Source organism: Oncorhynchus keta, chromosome 25 (assembly GCF_023373465.1).
Source record: "Oncorhynchus keta strain PuntledgeMale-10-30-2019 chromosome 25, Oket_V2, whole genome shotgun sequence".
Classification (NCBI taxonomy): domain Eukaryota; kingdom Metazoa; phylum Chordata; class Actinopteri; order Salmoniformes; family Salmonidae; genus Oncorhynchus; species Oncorhynchus keta.
In genome coordinates, this window is record NC_068445.1 from 17,020,881 (window position 1) to 17,033,233 (window position 12,353).

The 12,353-nt window shown below is 41.9% G+C and overlaps 1 protein-coding gene across 2 annotated transcripts; it reads left to right on the forward strand.

Annotated features, from left to right (window-relative positions):
- The first annotated feature begins 1,268 nt into the window (after positions 1-1,268).
- Positions 1,269-10,204, forward strand: LOC118358312 (ectonucleoside triphosphate diphosphohydrolase 4-like). 2 transcript variants are annotated; one of them, XM_035735971.2, is made up of 13 exons: positions 1,269-1,766; positions 2,010-2,123; positions 2,284-2,478; positions 2,624-2,829; positions 3,262-3,412; positions 3,526-3,629; positions 4,022-4,081; positions 4,240-4,394; positions 6,033-6,199; positions 6,317-6,641; positions 6,789-6,874; positions 6,979-7,140; positions 7,277-10,204. In XM_035735971.2, the coding sequence occupies exons 2-13, from the start codon at positions 2,116-2,118 to the stop codon at positions 7,509-7,511; spliced, it is 1,854 nt and encodes a 617-aa protein (XP_035591864.1). In that variant the 5' UTR covers positions 1,269-1,766; positions 2,010-2,115; the 3' UTR covers positions 7,512-10,204. The 2 variants fall into 2 exon arrangements, with proteins under 2 accessions (XP_035591864.1, XP_035591865.1); XM_035735972.2 differs by having other exon boundaries at positions 1,269-1,623.
- Positions 10,205-12,353: the final 2,149 nt, after the last annotated feature.

A 12,353-nucleotide genomic window follows, 5' to 3' on the forward strand; every position in this document is an offset into this window, starting at 1 on the left:
TAATGCAGGGCCGACAGACAAGTTCCTTACTTTTTCCCCCTTCCATTTTTGTGGTAATTCTGCAATTAGTTGTTATAATTTTGGGTGGAGCTGAACATTCCTTATGTTTTTGTTAGTTGTATGTGTGACAACTCGACCAGTCCTATTGATGAAAATCTAAAAATAATAAATGATTATCAATTGGTATATTTGAGTTTAACCACAATATTTGTATTATTTGTTCTGTCTTTTCTGGTGGATTAAATTGAAATTGCAACCAACATTCTATGGCTTGTTTTAAAAATAGCGATATTTGGGATATGATTTCCCTTTCAAATAACGGAAAGAGGTTGTAATCTGAATAAAAGGAAAAGGGTCATTCTTGAACATAGGGTGAGCCATTCTTACACATTTTCTAGAGAACCAGTTTGGATTTAAGTATAACTTTTGTATGACTGAAGCCTTTAGTGAGAGGTCTAATGCCTTAATATGTAATCATTTCTGCCCTCCTAATTCATATTAATTATATAGATAGGCCTGTTTAATTTTGTCTGGCTTGATGTTCCAAATAAAATTGTATATTTTTTCTCATAATTTCAAAACTGTTCGCTAGGTGTAGGCAATACCATAAGCAAATGGGTAAACTGCATTGTGACTGAATAATTAACCAGGGTGATTTTTCCACAAATAGACAGGTATCGATCGACCTTTCCATGGTAGCAAGATAGTTTATCTATTTTTGCTGACTTTCTATTCAAATTCATTGGAGTGAGATCATTTATTTCGGGATATGAATACGGAGTATATCCACTCCACCATCAGACCATTTTATTGGTAAACTACACAGTAATGTAAAAGTTGTCTTTTTTTTGTGATCCAATACGTAATATAGTACATTTATCATAATTTGGTTGTAATCTAGATCCTCTATGAGGCTGTGGATTTAAAATAAAACATGAATCATCAGCGTACAGTGACACCTTTGTTTTAAAACCCTGGATTAAAAGGGGCTTCCTTTTTAAATGCATTTTTACAGTGGCGTCAAATGTATTCCAGAGGGCCTAGTGTCAGCTGGTTTTGTTTATTTCCTTTCAATTAAGACCTAGACAACCAGGTGAGGGGCGTTCCAAACTAATTAGTGACCTAAATTCAATCAATCAAGTACAAAGGAGGAGCGAAAACCCGCAGACTCTCGGCAAAATAAATTTGACAAGTGCATTTATAGATGATAAAAAGCTACTTTCAGATCCACTAATGGTTTGGGTGCTTTGATAACAATATCAGTTTATATACCAAATATGTATTAAATGTATTGCAGTCATATCCATCCACACTGTTCAGTTTTGTTTCTGTTTCCAATGAACTTGCAAATGTTTCTTCAATTGTGGCAATTTGGGAGTTGTACTATCACAGTTGCCTTGGACCCGTGAAAGCTATCAGAATACTCAGGAACCAATTAGCCTCTTGAGACATTGAAATTATGTCTCAAAAAAATAATTTGCTCAAACCCAAATTATGCATTGGGAAAAGCACACGTTCTTGAAGAATGACATACTGACTGACTTGCTACTTACTTACTGCAAGCGGGCTCCACCAGTGAAAAATTGACGTCACTCACATCTGCCTGACCTGCGTATTGGATAGGTAGCTATCTAGCCTAGCCACTGTGCTTTCAGCAATTCCTCCTACTAGCTAAGTTAGTATTAGTAATAATAGTCCTTAGCAAAGTAGCTAATGTTTTATGTAACGAAGTCGTTTGAAACTCAATGGTTTTAGATGCACCGTAGGTGGGTACAATTGCGTACTGTAATGTTAACGTTACTTGCCTTGGCTAATTTAGTGTTCTGTGTTCCGCTAGCTACAGATCAAACATTAGCCCGGTTACATCCTATGCAAAACACTAACGTTGATAGCTACGTGGCAAACGTGGTGCATGCGCTGGTGGCCAAATGTCACCATTTAGTATTGGTTGGTTTCAGTAATAATGACAGTATATCTTGTAGCTCAAGTGTTGATTTTCTTTTACCAAGACCATGTGCAGGTGGGACAATGTTGGTGAGGTTCCGAAGCCAACACATCCGGTCTTCAGTGGCCCATTGGATTTTTATCCAGTGAACTAGTAAGACAGTTCACGTCATGGGAAGGTAGGCTCTGCCGACTGACCAATACATGTTTTGGCAAAATGTAGCAACTCACATCTTGCTCAACCTTTTAATTACTATGCGGTGGTCGTCAGTCATGTAATATCGCTATTATATAGATTAGTCCGTGTATTTAACCATACTGAGGTTTCTCTTCTTACAGGATCAGCTTATCATGCTTCCCAGCCTCCTGGCACTTCAGCCTGTCTCCCCTGGTTCTACCCAGTGTCCCACTACCTTCATTCAGGCAGCTGCTCTTCTTTGGTCTGCTGGTGGGACTGCTAGGACTGATTTACCTGTTGCTGGTAACAGGAAAGGGCCAGGACAGCTGGAACAGAAAGGACAACCATTTCCACAGGTGAGACACTTGTACCACATTAGAAGATATACATTTTTCCCCCAGTTGTTTGTAGAGGACACATGCAGTGTATGCCTTTTATTTATCTTGATACAAAGTACATTTTTGCCTGAATTTGGCCTAAAATGTTCAACTTTTCACCAAGACACTTGGCGAGGGTCACAGATGTGGAGGCCACAGACACTAGCAATCACAACCTAAACTATGGCCTGGTGGTGGACTGCGGCAGCAGTGGCTCCAGGGTGTTTGTGTACTGTTGGCCCAGGCACAATGGTAATCCCCATGACCTGCTTGACATCCGACAGATGAGAGATCAGCACAGGAAGCCAGTGGTCATGAAGATCAAACCAGGTGAGGCATACCAGGTTGCTGATGACTGGTGTGCTGCTGGGAATAGCCACATGCACACATTCTCACTGTTCTTTCATTAATGTAGAAGACATTGGCTTCTAGTTGACATTGGGCTCCTAAGTGGAGCAGCGGTCTAAGGCAGTGCATCTTACTGCAAAAGGCGACACTTCAGTCCCTGTTTTGAATCCAGGCTGAATCACATTCGGACATGATTCGGAGTCCCATAGGGCGGTGCACAATTAGCCCAGCGTCATCCGGGTTTGGCCGGGTAGGCTGTCATTGTAAATAAGAATTTGTTCTTAACTGACTTGCCTAGTTAAATTCAATTAAAAAAACATGTTTTTTAGAAATAGTTAAATAAACTCATCTGTTCCATCCTAGAAAGACTGAGCCATGGTCATGACTTTCTGGTGTTCTTAAAAAAAAAAAAAGGTATCTCGGCACTAGCAAAAGCACCAGAGAAGGCCAGTGATTACATCCACCCCCTGCTGAGCTTTGCTGCCCGGCACATTCCTAAACACAAGCACCAGGAGACCCCTCTGTACATCTTGTGCACAGCTGGAATGAGGGTGCTGCCTGACAGGTACAGTTACCCACCACACCTGAGAGTATTTCTCATCTTGAGATGGAAGTTGTCAAGTTTTTTTTTTTACGGCACTATGATGATGCTGAAATTGGCTTGTATACTTTTTTCAGTCAACAGGAGGCACTTCTTGAGGATCTACGGACTGACATCCCTGTCCGTTTCAACTTCCTCTTCTCTGATTCCCATGTGGAGGTCATTTCTGGCAAGCAGGAAGGTGAGCTAACCCGTTTTATAGAAGCTGGCAAGCTAAACACTGACCATTCTGATGGAGAGTGTCATCATGCCCAGTGTTGAACATTTGTAACATAACAGTAGAAATTCTGGAATATGTGACCGGGCTCTACAGTGTGACCATTTCACTCTCATTATGCAGCTAAATATTTTGCTGTGTGACCTAGAATTGTAATTTAGGAGCACCAGTGCATTTAGAAAAATGTAAGAATTCTAGCTTTATTAGCTCAAATATTTTTCATTGTGCCCCTACATTTCTTTGTGTGCACCTACATTTTTCAACTGAGGGGTACACATGCTCCTTGTAAATGTATTTTTATTTATTTTTAAGTCAGCATAGAGCCCTGTATGAATTGTCCTTTCTTGTTTGGACAGGTGTGTATGCATGGATTGGAATCAACTTTGTCCTTGGAAAGTTTAATCATGTGGATAGTGGTAAGTATACTAACTAAAGAACTTTCCTTAAGAGACCGGCTTATATTCATGTTGAAGACTTGAATTTCCTCTTTCCCTTGTTTTACTTACCTCTGACACTCCTCTGTCTCCCTTTCCCTTCTTAAATGGGACCTTCTGCTCTTCTATCCTTCCTATAGAGAGGGATGCAGTAGTAGAGGTGCAGGTACCAGGAGGTGACCAGCAGGAGGCGCTGGTGAGGACACGGACCGCCGGTGTTCTGGACATGGGTGGCGTCTCTACACAGATAGCATACGAAGTGCCCAAATCTGTAAGCTTCGCTTCTCCACAACAGGTTATTATAAACAACAATTTCACTTTTTTGTGGTATCTTTTTGGGGTTTTGTCACTCACCTATTTTCTCTTCAGCCCCACCACTCATTCCCTGGTTAAACCTGTAAACATCATGTTTGTCCTCTGGAGATGAAGTCCTCTCCATTCAGAGTGGACTATTGGAGGTCTGCTGTAAAAATAAGCCTGCTGCATGGCTTCATAACAGGATTTGGGCTTTAGAATGAGAATACTAGCCACAATGTGTTACTTCGAAACTTGAATGAAGATCAAAGATAATGCATGAGAGCCATCATGCAAAACATCCATGACCGGTTTATGTCTATGGTTTTTAATTTACTCGGACAATTTGCATGCTTACCTTCTCTTTTTCATTGTTTTTGCTCTCCAGTGAACGTAATTCACCTGGAGCTTTTGCATGTGGAACTGTCTTGGTCCAAGTTTCTTTAAGTAAATGGTTTTTAAAGTGCATTCTGAAAGTGTTCAGACCCCTTACATTTTCCCATATTTTATGTTAGTCTTATTCTAAAATTTATTAAATTATTTTTTTCCTCATCAATCTACACACAACACCCCATAATGACAAAACAAAAACAGGTTTAGACATTTTAGCAAATGTATTAAATAAACTGAAATATCACATTTACCTAAGTAATTCTGACACTTTACTCAGTACTTTGTTGAAGCACCTTTGAGTCTTCTTGGGTATGACTCTACAAGCTTGGCACACCTCTATTTGGGGAGTTTCTCCAATTCTTCTCTGCAGATTCTCTCAAGCTCAGTCAGGTTGGATGGGGAGCGTTGCTGCACAGCTATTTTCAGGTTTCTCCAGAGATGTTCGCTCGGCTTCAAGTCCTGGCTCTGGCTGGGCGATTGAAGGACAGTCAGAGACTTGTCCTGAATCCACTCCTGCATTGTCTTGGCTGTGTGCTTAGGATTGTTGTCCTGTTGGAGGTGAACCTTCATCCCATTCTGAGGTCCCAAGTGATCTGGGACAGGTTTTTATCCAGGATCTCTTTGTACTTTACTCTGTTCATCTTTCACTTGATCCTCACTAATCTCCCAGTCCCTGCCGCTGAAAAATATCCCCAAGCATGATGCTGCCACCACCTTTCTTCACCGTAGGGGATCGTGCCAGGTTTCCTCCAGACATGACGCTTGGCATTCAGGCCAAAAAGTTCAATCTTGGTTTCATCAGACCAGAGAATCTTGTTTCTCATGGTCTGAGAGTCCTTTAGGTGCCTTTTGGCAAACTCCAAGCAGGCTGTCATGTGCCTTTAACTGAGGAGTGGCTTCCGTCTGGCCACTCTACCATAAAGGCCTGATTGGTGGAGTGCTGCAGAGATGGTTGTCCTTCTGGAGGTTTCTCCCATCTCCACAGAGGAACTCTAGAACTCTGTCAGAGTAACCATCGGTTCTTGGTCATGTTTTTGCTTTGTCATTTATGGGGAATTGTGTGTAGATTGAGGGCAACATTTTACTTAATCCATTTTAGAATAAGGCTGTAACGTAAAAAAATGTGGAAAAGTCAAGGGGTCTGTATATATGTAGCATTAATCAATGTTTGATATTAGTGTAGACTTAGTCTTAGATAATAGAGAACCATTTCCTGTCTGATATTGAATGTTATTATTTTTTGTAGGAGGAAGTGGCCAAAAATTTGCTTGCAGAGTTCAACCTGGGTTGCGATGCCCACCGGACAGACCATGTCTACCGGGTGTATGTGTCCACCTTCCTGGGCTTTGGAGGAAATGCTGCTCGACAAAGATACGAGGAGAGCATTGTCATGAACACTCTCACTAAAAACAAGTAAGACCCTTCAACACTTGCTAATTATGATACTGATAAAGAGTGTACTAGTTTGACATTATTCAGTGCTGCTGTTGCTTGCCTTTATGGAGAGCTCATGTGAGTTGGTTTGTCCAGGCTCCTGGGTCAACATGTAGGTGAGACAGGAGAGTCCCCCCTCCTGGACCCATGCCTACCCTCAGACCTGCAGGATGAGGTGGGGCCAGCCACACAGAAACTCCACCTGCTTGGCACGGGGGATTTTGATCACTGTAGACAGCTGCTTCAGCCCTTCCTCAACCACACCAATGAGACTCACTCCTCCCTCAATGGCATCTACCAGCCTCCCATTGACTACCCCAACAGCCAGTTCTATGGGTTCTCTGAGTTCTACTACTGCACAGAGGATGTGTTGCGCATGGGCGGGGATTTTAACTCCTCAAAGTATGCCAGTGCTGCCAAGGTGTGCCCTTACCACTGCAAAGCAGCATCTCTTCAGTGTAAATGGCAGGCCTCTAACTGCATGTAAAATGCATGTATTTCACCAAAGATTAGGCTAATTGCAGTTAGTGTGGCTGTGTTTACCAATTACTTTGCGCTTCATCTACAGAGTTACTGCGCCACCCAGTGGAGAACTCTGAAAGAGCGATTTGACTCAGGCTTGTATGGCTCTCACGCTGATGTTCACAGGCTCAAGTAAGTCCCACCACTGGCTCTGGCTATTTTAGTAAGACTTGAGTCCATTAATGATAAAGGGTTGTCAAGGAGATTTCATGTTAACATTTATGCATTGTGTGCAGGTACCAGTGTTTTAAATCAGCCTGGATGTATGAGGTATTTCACGCAGGCTTCTCCTTCCCTATGGACTACAAAAACCTGAGGACTGCCCTTTTAGTCTATGATAAAGAGGTACAATGGACTCTTGGAGCCATCCTTTACAGAACCCGTTTTTTGCCTTTGAGGTAAGAGAACTCTTGCTCTGTCACACTTTATTATGCTTGTATGTTGTGATAGCCAATATATTTTAGCTGATTAGGTTATGGAGACGTTGAAAAATAGTTAATGTTCTTCACTCACACTTTTACCTTCCTCTCTAAGGGATATTCAGCAGGAGAGTCTGAAAGGAGTCCACTCCCACTGGCGTCACAGCTTCTCCTTTGTCAACAACCACTACTTGTTCTTGGCCTGCTTCCTGGTTGTCCTCCTATCCATCCTGCTCTACTTGCTGCGCCTCCGACGTATCCACAGCTGTACCACGCAACGCTGCACCCCCTCTACTGTTAAGTGGCTAGAGGAGGGTCTCAGATCCCACCCACTCCCTATCACCCTTTAGACTTCACATCTGTCACTCCAAAATCAGCCTTTTCTTCCCCAGCTGGAATCCATTTGCCTGCACCTTTATGTTAAGGTCTTCATTTCTTAGCTGGAAATGACAAAGACTAGAACATAGTTGGATTTTGAATGAGTCCAATGAACAGAGACGTCAGACAGCATTGGGATGAACTGTTGAGTTTGCACCATCCATGAAATTCTTAATGTCTTTTTTTATGATATCAAAATATCAGCCTTATGTTTCTGGAAATGTGAACGAGGTACAAAAAGCGTAACTATCCTTGCCTGAAGTTTGTGAGGTCCCATCCGTACATGGTCCAGTTAGGCAGGCTTGTTCAAGCTTCCTGTAAGGTTCAAATGGCAGCTGCCTCACAACTTACCCTAATTAGTCATTCCTAAAACAGCATATTGTGAAAGAATGCCCCTAAACTGCTGTTTTTTCCAATGAAGGAGCACATCATTGAATGAATGTGACAAGACAATAGTAGGTTTATGAGGACGATGATGAAACAGTTGCTGTTTTACAGTACATATTTATAGATTCACTGTTCTTGAGTAGACTTTCACTTATCTGTCACATTATCCTGATGCAATTTCATTTCAGTGTCTCTGTTTGCATTTTGGGTGCATGATCAGTGAATGTTGTGTGCACCTCTGTTCACCCTCAAAGTTTACTGCTCTGCTTGGCACCTGTCATACTTTGATTTACAGCTTATTTTTTACTTAGACTGCTGCGCCACAGAAGAAAACTAAGGTTATGCATCTCAGTGCAAGAGGCGTCACAATATTACCTGGTTCAAATTCAGGCTGTATCAAATCCGGCTGTGATTGGGAGTCCCATAGGGCGGCACACAATTGGCTCAGCGATGTCCGGGTTTGGCCTGAGTAGGCCATCATGGTAAATAAGAATTTGTTCTTAACTGACTTGCCTAGTTAAATAAAAATGTGCAGTTAACTACTTACAGTTCTTCAGAAAACACTGTTCTAAGTTTGTTTTGATCTATTGTAGTAGGCTTTTGTTACACTAGGTCCTTTTTTTCCTCACTTCCCCCCAACCCTATTGCCGAACAGGTAGTGTTTATCAAAGCTGCAATGGCGCAATATTTATTCATGTATTATCACTGGAGAGATGCTCCAGTCCACATCAGATGAATTCACATCGAGGGCTCAGCTACAGTAGAGTAAAACTTTGCTGTCTCCTCAGTTCAACGAAGTGACAGGGTGAAGATAATTTAATTTGGGAATCCCTTCATATACTGTCAAACTCACTGGGCTTTGTTTTTAGAAGCTGTTGTTTCACTGCTGTAAAGGGGATAGTTTATCAAAGCACATAACACATTTCACCCCATGCTTCCTGAAGCATCTCCCACAAGTTGGATCGGCTTGATGAGCACTTCTCAATAGGGTTGAGATCCGGTGACTGTGCTGGCCACTCCATTATAGACAGAATACCAGCTGACTGCTTCTTCCCTAAATGGTTCTTGCATAGTTTGGAGCTGTGCTTTGGGTCATTGTCCTGTTGTAGGAGGAAATTGGCTCCGATTAAGCGCCGTCCACGGGGTATGGCATCGTGTTGCAAAATGGAGTGATATCCTTCCTTCTTCAAGATCCCTTTTACTCTGTACAAATCTCCCACTTTACCACCACAAAAGCACCCCAGACCATCACATTGCCTCCACCATGATTGACAGATGGCGTCAAGCACTCCTTCAGCATCTATTTATTTTTTTTTGCGTCTCACGAATGTTCTTTGTGATCCGAACACCTCAAACACGTTTTTTCCCCAATCTTCGTCTGTCCAGTGTCTGTGTCCTTTTGACCATCTTAATATTTTCTTTGCAACTCTGCTTAGAAGGCCAGCATCCCGGAGTTGACTCTTCATTGTTGATGTTGAGATTGGTGTTTTGCGGGTACTATTTAATGAAGCTGCCAGTTGAGGACTTGTGAGGCATCTGCTTCTCAAACTACACACTAATGTACTTGTCTCCTTGCTCAGTTGTACACCGGGGCCACTCACTCCTCTTTCTATTCTGGTTACAGCCAGTTTGCGCTGTTCTGTGAAGAGAGTAGTAAACAGCGTTGTACGAAATATTCTGTTTTTTGGCAATTTCTCACTTGGAATAACCTTAATTTCTCAGAACAATAATAGACTGAGGAGTTTCAGCAGAAATGGCTTTGTTTCTGGCCATTTCGAGCCTGTAATCGAACCCACAAATGCCGATGCTCCAGATACTCAACTAGTCTAAAGAAGGCCAGTTTTATTGCTTCTTTAATGAGAACAACAGTTTTCAGCTGTGCTAACATAATTGCAAAGGGGTTTTCTAATGGTCAGTTAGCCTTTTAAAATTCTAAACTTGGATTAGCTAACACAATGTGCCATTGGAATACAGGAGTGATGGTTGCTGATAATGGGCCTCTAAGCATATGTAGATATTCCATAGAAAATATCTATATAGCCGCTTCCAGCTACAATTGTCAATGATGTAAATGACTGTACACTGTATTTCTGAGTTTATTTTAATGGACAAAAAAATAGGAATGTCCTTGTTTTTGAAAGAAAAGCTAAGTGATCCAAAAGTTTGGACACAACTACTCATTCCAGGGTTTCTTTGTTTTACTATTTTCTACATTGTATGAAATAACACGTGGAATCATGTAACCAAAAAAGTAATAAACAAATTCTTCAAAAAGCCACCCTTTGCCTTGATGACAGCTTTGCACACTCTGCATTCTCTCAACCAGCTTCAACTGGAATGCTTTTCCAACAGTCTTGAAGGAGTTCCCACATGCTGAGCACTTGTTGGCTGTTTTTACTTCACTCTGCTGTCCAACTTATCCCAAACCATCTCAATTGGGTTGAGGTTGGGTGATTGTGGAGGCCAGGTCATCTGATGCAATACTCCATCACTCTCCGTCATGGTCAAATAGCCCTTACACAGCCTGGAGGTGTGTTGGGTCATTGTCCAGTTGAAAAACAAATTATAGTCCCACTAAGCGCAAACCAGATGTGGTGTATCGCTGCAGAATGCTGTGGTAGCCATGTTGCTGAAGTGTGCATTGAATTCTAAATAAATCACTGACATTGACCAGCAAAGCACCATCACACCTCCATGCTTCACGGTGGGAACCACACATGCAGAGATCATCCATTCACCTACTGTGCATCTCATAAAGACACCGGTTGGAACCAGATATCTCAAATTTGGACTCATCAGACTAAAGGACAGCTTTCCACCGGTCTAATGTCAATTGCTCGTGTTTCTTGGCCAAAGCAAGTCTCTTCTTCTTATTGGTGTCCTTCAGTAGTGATTTCTTGCATCAATTTGACCATGAAGGCCTGATTCTCGCAGTCTCCTCTGAGCAGTTGATATTGAGATGTCTGTTACTTGAACTCTGTGAAGCATTTATTTGGGCTGCAATTTCTGAGGCTGGTACCTAATTAATGTATCCTCTGCAGCAGAGGTAACTAGGTCTTCCTTTCCTATGGCAGTCCTCCTGAAAGCCAGTTTCATCGTAGCACTTGATGGTTTTTGCGACTGCACTTGAAGAAACTTTCAAAGTTCTTGAAATGTTGTGTATTGACTGACCTTCATGTCTTTAAGTAATGATGGACTGGCGTTTCTCTTTGCTTATTTGAGCTGTTCTTGCCATAATATGGACTTGGTCTTTTACCAAATATGGCTATTTTCTGTATACCACCCCCACCTTGTCACAACACAACTGATTGGCTCAAATGCATGACGAAGGAAAGAAATTCACACACCTGTTAATTTAATTAGTTGAATGCATTCTAGGTGACTACCTCATGAAGCTGGTAGAGAATACCAAGAGTGTGCAAAGCTGTCATCAAGGCAAGGGGTGGCTACTTTGAATAATCTCAAATATACCATTTATTTTGATGAGCTTAACACTTTTTTGGTTACTACATGATTCCATGTGTGTCATTTCACAGTTGTGTTATTTTCAATGGAGAAAATAGTAAAAATAAAGAACCTTTGAGTAGGTGTGTCAACTTTTGACTGGTAGTGTGCGTGTGTGTGTGTGTGTATGTATGTGTATATATATGTGTATACATTACATTTAAGTCATTTAGCAGACGCTCTTATCCAGAGCGACTTACAAATTGGTGCATGTCATCACACACCTGTTAATTTAATTGTAGGGGTTTAATGGCACAGGCAGGAGCCCAGCCAACAGCGAGTTGCAGTAATCCAGTTCAATGCATTCTTAGTGACTACCTATGAGAATGGTGAGCTATTCCCAAGAGAGGGCGGAGGAGAGGATTTTGGAGAGAAAGGATGAAGCAGAGGAGTAGAGGATACTTTTTTGAAACCTGACTGATTTGGATCAAGAAGGTCATTCTGAGAGAGATAGCTGGGAGAGCTGGCCAAGGACGGCACGTTCAAGAGTTTTGGAGAGAAAAAGAAAAGAAGGGATACTGGTCTGTAGTTGCTGACATCGGAGGGATCGAGTGTAGGTTTTTTCAGAAGGGGTGCTCTCTTGAAGACAGAAGGGACGTAGCATGAGCGAGGTAGTAAATAAGACGCGGATCAGAGCACAGGGTAGGGCAGTTTTTCAAAGAGACAGAGGAGGAAAATGTAGAGAGGAGGGAGCGAAAGGCTACCATTTATTTCTCAAAAGATATACTTTTATGGTTTGATGTAGTGTCTGGATTTTTGAGTTGACAATGAGGTTTGGAAGAACCAGCACTATAAAGATGAGGTCATTTGTGATCATGAGTCAAAGGTAGACGTGGGGGGAGGAAAGTCGCCCAGAACTGAGGTGAGCCGTCCTCAGGAAAGGAGCTTATCAAGACATCAAGCTCATGGACAGAAAAAATAAA